The sequence below is a fragment of the Anomalospiza imberbis genome, chromosome 1 (assembly GCF_031753505.1).
Source record: "Anomalospiza imberbis isolate Cuckoo-Finch-1a 21T00152 chromosome 1, ASM3175350v1, whole genome shotgun sequence".
Taxonomy (NCBI): domain Eukaryota; kingdom Metazoa; phylum Chordata; class Aves; order Passeriformes; family Viduidae; genus Anomalospiza; species Anomalospiza imberbis.
Genome location: NC_089681.1, coordinates 119,945,059 through 119,956,031, shown reverse-complemented (window position 1 = coordinate 119,956,031; position 10,973 = coordinate 119,945,059). Strand labels below are relative to the sequence as shown.

The 10,973-nt window shown below is 42.1% G+C and overlaps 1 protein-coding gene across 1 annotated transcript; it reads left to right on the top strand.

Moving 5' to 3' along the window:
* Positions 1 to 213: 213 nt before the first annotated feature.
* Positions 214 to 9,441, top strand: NPY (neuropeptide Y). Its single transcript, XM_068208748.1, has 4 exons — positions 214 to 321; positions 512 to 699; positions 5,901 to 5,981; positions 9,151 to 9,441. The coding sequence occupies exons 2-4, from the start codon at positions 512 to 514 to the stop codon at positions 9,173 to 9,175; spliced, it is 294 nt and encodes a 97-aa protein (XP_068064849.1). The 5' UTR covers positions 214 to 321; the 3' UTR covers positions 9,176 to 9,441.
* The last annotated feature ends 1,532 nt before the right edge of the window (positions 9,442 to 10,973 follow it).

Below are 10,973 nucleotides of genomic sequence, written 5' to 3'. Positions count from 1 at the left end.
CACATTTCGGGGGCAGCCCGCGGGTGGGCTTCCCGGGGCGGCGGGGGCGGTGCGGGGGCTGCGCGGGGCTCGGCGCCCCCGCCCCCTCGGTGCCGCCTGGCCCCGCCCGGCCGCGGCCGCCGTGCCCCTCCCGGGGCAGGGGCAGGCGGAGCGGGGCGGGGGGGACCGGAGCCGGCGAGGCGTGATCGCCCGAGGCCCCTCCTGCCTGCCGGGGAAGCCTTAAAGCACCCCGGCGAGGCGCGGAACCCCGCACTCGGGAGCCCCGACGCACGGGCAGACGCGCCTCGCCTCGCCGAGAGCCGCTCCGCTGCAGCCGCCGCCGTGAGTGCCGCGACGGGGCGGGCACGGGAGCGGGACGGGCACGGGATGGCAGTGGGAATGGGGATAGCGATGGGGACGGGGACGCGGGGCTGTCCGGGCCGGTCAGGGGCTGCGCTGGGGCGGCCGCGCTGCTCCCGCCGTCGGGGCAGGTGCTGACGGCAGCTCTCGTCCATCCCGCCCCGCCGTGCAGATGCAGGGTACCGTGAGGCTCTGGGTGTCGGTGCTGACTTTCGCCCTGTCGCTGCTGGTCTGCCTGGGGACGCTGGCAGAAGCGTACCCCTCCAAACCGGACAGCCCCGGCGAGGACGCCCCCGCAGAGGACATGGCCAGATACTACTCGGCGCTGAGGCACTACATCAACCTCATCACCAGGCAGAGGTAGGCAGGGCGGGACGGCAGACATCTCCCTTCCCGCTCCCTGGGCTGTTTCTTTCCTTGGCGAGGCTCAGGGGAGGAAGGTGGGGTGCCCCCTCACACTGGGTGTCTCTCTTTGCTTTCCCCAAGGACATAGAGAAAGACGTGGTGCACAGATTCCTTTTAGCGAGCAATGCCCGTGAAGCCCTGAGTTGCCGATGGGTCCGGAGCTGAATTTCCACCACCCAAGTTGGCAGAAGGGGCTGGGGTGTCAATGCTGCCTCTGCTCTCTCAGCCTCTTCGAGCGCTGGCACACAGGCTGGCAGGCAGGAGCATGAACAGGGCAGCGTGCACAGGGAGAGCCCCCCAAAAGGGAAAGATAACCTGGGAGCTGGAGAGAGCTAGACAGGGCACTAGGAGCAGTTTCCCACTTCTGTTGCTGCCACTGACTCCACTGAAGATTTTGGTAAGAAAAAAATGCCCATTGTGGAGATGTAGTAGTCCAGATGTTTTGTAGTTTGTAGGCTACTTCATGCAGCTGTGAGTGTTAAAAAACCACTAGTCCTAACAAAAACCTCTCTCAAGATCTAGAACTCAAGCCCAAAGAGTGTGAACCCAAGCCTCCCTGGCTCTAAACTGGCTTTCTGGGTTGACTGTGCTTGTTAAAGTACCAATAAAGGCTCAGTCTGAATAAAAAAGGGCAAGTTATTATAAAAAATAATCTTCTTTGATAAAAAAATCATCTGTCTAGTTAGGCTGTGTGATTGATAAACGTTTGCCCTGAGGTCATGAAATAGTGTGTGACACAGAAGAACTTTGACGTATTTATCTATTGTTTAATATCAAGACCAGATGAGAGGTCTAAAATTAGGCTTTCATTTGTCCCTCTAGAAGTCTGAAGAATTAAATTAGAAGGGTGGCTATCATGCAACTGAGAGCTTTCCCAGCAAGCCCCTAACATTGTCTGCCACTGCCCTAAGAGCATAAGATGGATGAAGAGGCTGATAGAAATACAGTTCTTTGGTTCTGAACTTTTAAAGCAATATTCACAACTGGCTTACGTGTGAGGCAAGCTTCCGTGTCTGCAGTCTACACTCAAATAACCTTTTGTCTAGATTACTATTAAAATAATCCAATTCCCAAATTCTGCTTCTGCTGCCATTTTCTCTTGCATGCGATGGGATCTCCAAGCTGGTGTCTCATCCCTCTTTTCTTTCTTTCATCTCTCTTTTCAAAGGTGGCTCCTGTCCAAAGCCAAGTCATATTTAAAAACAAAAAATCCCAAATCCAGATGACCCACCCCATTCTCTGTTTAGCCTTCACTTCTGGTGTGTGCCCTGTCTGCTTGCTTTAATATTGACTGTGTAGCTTTTATCCTGATTTTATGAATTGTAAGTACACAACTCAGAGACGGAAACCAGTTTCCTTCTTTTGTGCAGACTTAGGTTCTGAAATTAACTGAAATAGTTATTATTTCTGATGGATAAAAGTTAAATTTTGTTCTTTAGATTTTTCTCATATTTCCTACCCACCCTTGCATTTAAAGGAGCACAGTTGACCTGAAAGTACAAGAAATTTGGCAGAAAAAAGTACTACAATGACAACTTTGTGATACACATCGAAAAGTTGACTGCACAGGTTAACTAAACCAAAAAGGTGTGCTGTTTTTCCACTGTGGTGAATTAACAGTCCAGAAATAAAGCCACTGCCACCTCCATTTGGAAAACTTAATTGAGCTGCTGGAGGTTTCCTGTTTTGGCAGTGACACAGTCACTTGCATAATGAATCAATAACTTTTGAAGCATTTTGAACCGGTCTAAGGATGATTGGTCTATTTCAGCAGATGTGCTCAAAGTTTTCTCTCTTCTTACAGATTTTTAAAAAATCAGTTTCTATCTCTGCTTTTTGTGCATGGTACTGCTTGGGAGCCCTGTGACTGGGGGAAGATGAGGTCCAGGGGCTCACCTCCTTCTGCGGGTGGGTGAGCAAGTTGTGCTCAGCATCTCACCCGACCTGGTGCCTGTAGCTGGTGAGGTGAAGCAATAAAAACATGTTGGCAGAGGAGGAGATGAGGAGATTGATGGGTTTTTTTTCTTCAGGTTCATCTGCCCTGCCTTGTTTGATGTTTTAATGATTATGAATACCACCCCCCACCCCCATACCCCCTGCACCTGGCTCATCTTTCTGCCTTCTGCTTCTGGCCTGACTCAAACATTTGAGTGCCATTCCCCTCTGAGCTATGGTGACCCACAGAGTCTTCACCTGAGCTCAATGAGCTTCTTCCTTCCAGACCATCCTTCTCTTCTTGTATTTAGACCTTGTCCATCTGGCTGTTTCCTCCCTCTCTCCTTTGAAATTCATCTTCAGATCCATCTCAGCTTTAGACACCAGTGCCTGTCAGCTTTAATATGCCTGTGAGGTTACCTGAGGTTAACAGGTGCTTGTATGGTGCAGATCATGAGAGCAGTTTCAGGCTTCTTGATTCTGATGAGATCCCTTGTTCCTTATGTGCCAGGTCTTTATAACCTAAAAGAGAGCCCAGCACAGATGCAGACTCCTGCTCTATAGATGTCTGTGTCTCTTTGGATTAGTTCCACCTTCATTTCCTGAGCTGTCCTGTGATCCTTGCTTCATACCTCTCTACCACACTGTTCAGGAGGCTTTTATCAGAGCCCATCTTTACTCCTCCTCCTGCTTCTTGCTGCTACCTGTGCTCCCTCTTGCTAACAAACTATCTTCTTTCCTTGTCACTTGCAGCTTCTCCATGAGTCTGTGGCTCTTCTGTGCTGTAGCAAAGCAGTCAGGCCATTCCTGCTGGAAATGGCTTGAGCTCCAGGCAGAGCAGAGTATACTAAAGTGTGTATGACTTGGGCAGTGCTGCTGCTCCTGCTTCACGTCAACACCCTTTAATGGACATGGGATCAGATCTCCCTTTACTTTGGTTTCCTGACAATTTTCTGAATCAGATGCATCAATTTTCTGAGTTGGACATTGATGGGATTTGAATCCTAGAGCCAGAGTTTCCATAGGAAGCTCTGAGATTTTGCTGAGCCTGACAAACTGTGTCCTTGTTCAGACTAAGTATGTTTACTCCTTAAATCTCTTTGACTTCAGCTGGACCTGTGGCTTATCAGCATGCCCCAAACTAGGCCTTGATATCTCAAATGGAGTATAAAAACTGAACAGGTGTTTTCACCTGGCTTGGAATCACGATATTTTAAGTCTTTTTAAACATGCATGATTTCTGATAAAATTGTGTATCTCAGAGCAAGGAGCAAGGCATGAAGCAGCTGGAGCATGGACGCCTCCAGGCATTTGCAGCAGGAAAAAAAGATCGACCCTGTCTGTTACCCTTGTTCAGTAAGTCAGTAGCAAGGATGTTTCCCAGGGGCAAAATGACAGGGTAGACAGGAGACTGACGGGGCAAGAATGGATGTTCTTTGGGCAGCCCAGTTGGTTGCAGTCAGCAAACACCTTCTGTGCAACTTTGCTGTGTGAGGGCATGGTGGGTCCATCCAGCACAGGTAGTGGCATGGAGTGGCCAAGATGCTGAAGGAACTCATGTAAAATATATATCTCCCCAATATAGTGGTCCTCATTATTTGAGTGAATCTCTGCACTCTGGGAAGTTGCTACCTATTTCTTACTCAGGCAAAACTTCCTGAGAGATTAGTGAGAGTTTTGTCCAAGTGTGAGGTGCTAGAGCAAGTTTTGATTTGTTAAATCAGTTTCTTTAACATAACAGAAAATTAACTTCCTCCTCAGTTGAAGTCCAGGTCACATCCATATTAATCAGAGCGGGGAACTAGGAAGAAAGAAATCCCTTGGTGGTGATGGAGTGCAAGGTATTTGTTTCAGCATCATGCCTGATTGCACTATTGTAATAGCATTTTACTGTTTCTGGCTGGTTCTTTTCAAATACCTGCTTTCAGTCAGCTCAGATTAAGAAATTTAATTTCTGAAACTGATGCTTCATCTTTCTGGAGCACAGGTGATGCACTAAAATGATCAATGTAAAAACAAAAAGGGTTGAAGAAAAGGATTGAAAAGTGGAATATGTTTCCCCATTTAAGTGCAATCAATGCACTCAACAGTTAAAACTGTTAGTTTTTAAAATGTAGTTTGGGTTGGGTTTTGGTTTTTTTTTTTTGGTTTTTTTTTTTTTTTTTGGTTTTTTTTTGGCTAAACTAAACCCCTAGAATGACTGGGGTCACTGGAGAAACATCATGATAGTAATGGATGTAAGTCTCAACTGCACCTTTGTAATGTAAGTAAACTACATGTAAAATAAATGTAAGTAAACTACACCTTTGATTTTTCTGAAATCAGAATTTCACTCAAGCAGCATTCATGAAAGCTGCTAATGTACTTTGTGGTTCAGAATGAAGTTGCACACACAAATTAAACACACAACCAAGGGAGTGCTTGCTCATAGGTATCACTCTTAGGCTAATGAATCTTTGTAGTGATGTAAGCAGGCTGCTCATTGCCACTTCTGTTTTCCCAGGAAAAGAGATCTAATTCCTTCCCAAGTAATGGAAATTGCAGTACTCTTAAATGTTAAGTGATGTACAGTATTCAGGATTAAAAAAGAAAAAGGCAAATAGAAAGCCAGCTGCTGTGTAAATAAAGGACAAAGGTAGCTCCTGATATCCCATTTAGTTGAAGAACTCTGAAAGAGCAAGTTTTCATTCTCACAGCCACATAGTTAAAGACAATTACCTTGGGATAGCTCAGTGTTTGCAGACTAATGTGCTATGTGTTGGGCAGCCCCAAATGTGCTGGCTATCTTTAAAAATCTTTCAAAATTTCTGATGAAGGATAAGTATAATCTAAACCAATGAGAAAGTTCATGGGATGATGTAATTGGCATTGCAGGCAAGAATGACATGCTTGGAAGTCACATCGTGCACAGCTTCTTCCCTCTTCCTCCATGCTCTCATCAGTAAGGTGCAAGGTCCTAGAATATCCAGGAGCAGCCATCAAATTGAGAAATATTCAGAGTTTCTTAAAATAATAATGTAAAATAATTATGGAAAAAATGTAGAAAAATCTGGAAAGATTTGCTTATATGGCTAAGCCAAAATAAATTGCTGGAAAGTGTTATTTATGTCTGCTCAATTTTTTTTCCTGAAAAGAAAGAAATCACTAATGGTTCTGTGCTCCGTCTTCATTTGTAAAAAGTGACATATACAAAAATATAACTTTAAAAATTTTTTCCTCAGATATGGAAAGAGATCAAGCCCAGATACACTGATCTCAGACCTCTTGTTGAGGGAAAGCACAGAAAACATTCCTAGATCCAGGTATGTATGAAGGATTTGGATTTAACAGTCTCATTTGTTATCAATAAATATGATTCACAAGGAGAAAAGATACCATCAAAAGCTGGTTAATCATGTCCTTAAAAAAAACAAACCTTTAATTCCTTTGTTTTTTAAGAGACAGCACCATCTATGAATGCAAGAACTGCCTTACCAGGTATGATATAGTCCTCATAAACTCCTGATAAACTCCTCATTTGCTAATTTTGGGAGCAGGCTATAACTGTTATTCAGAGAAAGGGAAGCACTCCCATGATGCTTGCCTCATTCTGGGCATTTTTACATAGAATTGTATGCTGGTGTCTGATGATGATTCCTTACATATTAGAGCTCCAAAGATGACATATTGCTACTCATTTGCTCCTCACACAAGTTAAATTTTTTTTCTCTGAAGATGTCTAAGTGCTAAATATGCACCTATATTAATTCATACACAAATGCACAGCATTGACATTTCTTTATAATACAGTATTTCACATTGGTTTTGTATCTAATGTTTTACACAGGGAAAAAAGGCCTTTTTATTTCCATTTGCACTTGGCTAAAGTAACAGTGGTGTTTCAAACAGCACTGGGATTTCAAATATACATAATGTATTTATCTAGTTAGGTAATGACAATTTAGCCATAATGTAAGACACTGTAATAGTGACTGCAAATTGCACAGCTGAAAATTAAGTATGTTGAAAAGGTAAGATGCAGGAGTAGTTTTGGCTCATGAAGGAAAACACTGGTTTTACTCACAATCCAGCATGAATGAGCTCAGTTTAAGCCTTTACTGATTGTCTGAAGTTTGCTGACAATACTTCTACTGCAGAAATAAATGCTTTTTATGCAGTTGTCTTCTCAGGAGTCTTCAAACAAGTGCTCTGCAAAGGCTCAACTAGACTAGTTGAGTACTTAAACATAATAGCCTGTAGCATTGAATTTAGGGCATGATCATGACACTGAAGGGTGACCCAAAATTCCTACTTGCCATCCAGGGAGGTTGCCCATTAGACCTGCAGTTCTGTGCATAGGGAGAGTGTTGTCTGATGGTTTGATGACTAACCACAGCTGTGGGAATGCAATTTTCTGTGCAGATTTTTATCTGAAAAACTGCATGGAGTGCAGTGAAATGTATTAGACTATTTTGTGTTTGGTAATGACAAGGGAGAGCCCTCACATAATGGGAAATTTCCACTGTCTTGAATTTGAGGCAACACACAGGGTAGTTAGTACCCATACTCTCTAATATAGCTGCCTAATAGTCTAATACTCTGTAATTTTCACCCCTTTATCACAAAACTTTATTATTATTATCATTATTGTTTCAATAGTGCTATTTATAACACACCAGGGAGCAAAAATTCATGAGCAAAATAACCAACTAGTCTGCAGTTAAGATCAAGAATTGATGAGAAGCAGATTTTTATTTCATACCCCCTGTAACAGCACTTTAAACTGAGTATGGTATTTTTCACTCATTGCTGACAGTTATGGGAGTACTGGGAACAATGATGCCTAGTTTCCTATGGATATGTTTTCTAGGATAAAACTCTGTATGGATTTTGAAGCCCACTCCAACTTTTTCCTCCATGTGAGGACACAAATTTTCTTTCTATCCAGTCCTGTGTTTCATGGCACATCAGGAGCCAAATCTCTCTAAAATCAGTGTACCTCTCCTTGACTTGGTTGAAATTGTCCAAAGGGTGTGAAAACTGGGGAGGAAGTGAGAAGAGGCATGCAGGGTCGGACAGCTGGACACACAGCACGGCTGTCTAAGCCTTCTTCCTGGAGGAAGCCAGGCTGAATGAGTGAAAGGCAGGCTGCTATTATTCCAAACTTAAGTAAATCTTTCAGAAGTAGTTACACAAAAAGCTAGTTATGGAGCAAATGTAATTTGCACTCAGTGAATCAGTGACAGAGAGAGATACCTCTTGAGTTTGTGGGAACTGAACTTTGTAACTAAACACTGAGATAATGATAAGTAACTTAATTGTATTCAGCTTGACAGGCCTTGTTTGACATTTACTTTTGCTAACTAAAATGCGCCCCAAAGGATGTTGTAGTCTGGGTGTATGACTGACCATATGAAGAAAGTTTAGAGATATTCTTTTAGAAACTAATTGCAAAATAGGAAGTTAAAGATTAAAAAAAAAAAAAAGGAGGTGCCTTGACCTGAGTACTAGTAAGTTCTTATGACAGAAATGTGTGATATGCCATGTTTCTGATTTTGTCTGTTTTGTGGAGTGATGAGAAAAGGTTTAATACTCAGTGATAGGCAGTATATCTCCTGATGCTGCCTTTTTAAAAATTAGATACCTAGTATAAAGTACTCATCTAGGTTGCCTCTGCAGTCAGAGAGATGGGTAACTCCAGAATGAGCTTTCCTGATTAAAATGGGCATGGTCTCAGTTGCCCTCTAAGGTGCCTGTGTCTCTACAGTGACTGTAGAGGCAGATTAGATATTTAACCAAGATTTGATGTGCTACTTTTAGATGGGAATAATTATGGTAAATGCATTTCTCCTGGTCTTTTCCCATGTTCTCCTACTTGTTACCTTTCCTCCTGTGTAGACAAAACATCTGTTTGCAAGCAGAGGATTTCTGGATAAAATTCTGCCTTCAGCACCCCTTTCAATACATTTCAAATGCTTGATACTGAGCAGTGGAATACCATAATATTATTTTAGGATGATGGATTTAAACTTGGGTTTTGTTTAAAGGTGCTTACAGCATGATGTGATTTAGTTTGACTCAGTGAGTTCTCTTTTGAAGTTGTTTACTCCTGAGTTAGTGTGAAAAATATGTCTTTAAGAAATTTGTATCTCAACTTATCTTAGTTTTCTAGCTTAATTTCACTAAGTGCTATTTAATGGTGTGAGGCAGCTTTGTAGCTAGTCTCAGCCATGTAAAACATGGTAGCAGGGTAGCAGGATGTACAGGCAAGTTCTGGTACCAATTTTTACAATCAAGTACAGATTTTTGGCAATTCATAATGCATCTGTTTTTGCTGGAGTCACATATACAATCTTCAACTGCAAATATGCACATATATTTCTCATCACTGCTATTAATGAATGTTTTAGGCAGTTTTAACATTGAATTTTTTCAGAGGGGGCTTTAATATGTTTTTAATGTGGTTTTTTTAATTCATAATATGTGTTGCAGGTTTGAAGACCCTTCGATGTGGTGATGGGATTTTCAGCACACCTTCAATACTTTTCCTAGTTTTCAGTTCATACTCCACACCTCTGAAGCAAATCATAGCATCATCCCCAGTGCATGCAGCCATTGTACTGAATTCTGTAGAGTTTCTCTCCTTCATAATATTTGTATATACCTTTATTTAAATAAATTATTTGTGCATTCCAAAACATAACATACTAAATGAAAACAAACAACCATGTCATTGGTATAACAAAGCATTGTTTTAAACTATTAAAACTGAATTATAACTTCCCTGTAGTGTGGACAGCAATGGTGTCACAGTTATTACAGTAATTACTGTGCAAAGTAAGATAAAGACATCATTTATTGTGGCCTCAGACTGGGCTCAAAACTGTTTAAAATAATTTATCACAGACTTCATAACTTAGGAAAACAATGTTCTGAAAGGCAATCTTTTTAGAATGGCCATTCTTAAAACTTTAGTGCTTACATTGACAAATGTAATAAAATTAAAGGCATTTTTGAAATGTGAAGGAATAAGTCACTGCTTAATTCTGCTAACTCCTCGAAACTGGTTTGATGCTTGGCTGTAAGCCTGAACTAGTAATTTTAAATGAAACAGATGTAGCATCTTTGTTTTGGCAATATGCGAAATAGCAGAAAATAACATCTAAAGTAACTCATAAACCAAGACAAGACTGCAATTATTTGTGCCAGAAAAGAGACATCTAACATTGCCTAAACGCCACGTAAAGGAGCACAGTGATAAATCCCAACCTTTGGGCTGCTTGCCTTCTGAGCCTTTCTCATTTGAGGTTATTAACAGTTTCTGTTTGTACCATAAGATCCACAGAAACAGGAACAAGGCGAACTGTCTCCAGATTTATATTTTCTTATTTTTGGATTTTACATGTTTAATCACTAGCCTAATGGGGCTCTTAGACACACTTGAAGTTTTTAAGTAGTAAAGGGATGGCAGCACCTTCTCCTTGTTCTTAAGTGGTTCTAGTTCACAGATGTGTATCTTGCTGTATGGTCAGGACCCAGACAGCGCATGACACAAATGCTGGTCTCTGGTTCCTATACACCTCTTCTTTTCTTTAGACACTGTGACTAAACCATGCATAATAAAGCATATAAAGACATTCCAAACTGGAAAAGAATCACCGTGAAGGTTTAATCTATTTAGATGTCCTTCCCACTTTTCAAATGCTTCCACATGGCTGTTGCCCCCAAGAGAGATGCATCAGTGCAACCAAGTTCCAGGATTCTATAAATGTGTTTGCAAAGTGTTACCAGCTTACCAGGACCGGGCAGCTTTTGTGATAACACTGTCTTCAGCAAAGCACAACACAATTTTCCTTTTCATGAAACAGTCTGGTGTCACTGGTATTGGTAAACTTAGCTTTCAGCAGCAACACATTAACTTAGAGATGTGGAGATGGTTCTATAGTGCTACACGTGGAATTGTGATGATTAAGAGCAATCTAAAGTCACAGAAATGACTGGGGGCCCAGGTTGTACTAGTTTGAAAAGAAACCAGTGGGAAATTCCAAGTCAGAACTACAATTTAATAGGAAAATTAAGATAAAAGCAATAGTACAGAAACACTGACTTAAACTGACAGAGTCAGAATATAACCTGACATCTTGTGATGGTAGCAGTCTGATTAAATGGTGGCTACAGTCCCACTGGAGTGATGGATGTGGTTTTGTCGAAGCAGCGATCCTGTAGAAATAGCTGATCTTTCTCTGGAGGTCCAGTGGTGGGTATCGAGCTCTTGTCCTCTGGGAATCCAGTGGTAGTGCTCCTGTGGCGTTCCA

What these genes read in the sequence shown, in the direction of transcription:
- NPY (XM_068208748.1), top strand. Translation starts at nt 512, where the DNA reads ATGCAGGGTACCGTGAGGCTCTGGGTGTCGGTGCTGACTTTCGCCCTG. An exon ending in AACCTCATCACCAGGCAGAG is followed by an intron (nt 700 to 5,900) that starts GTAGGCAGGGCG and finishes TTTTTTCCTCAG; the next exon opens with ATATGGAAAGAGATCAAGCC. An exon ending in GAAAACATTCCTAGATCCAG is followed by an intron (nt 5,982 to 9,150) that starts GTATGTATGAAG and finishes TATGTGTTGCAG; the next exon opens with GTTTGAAGACCCTTCGATGT.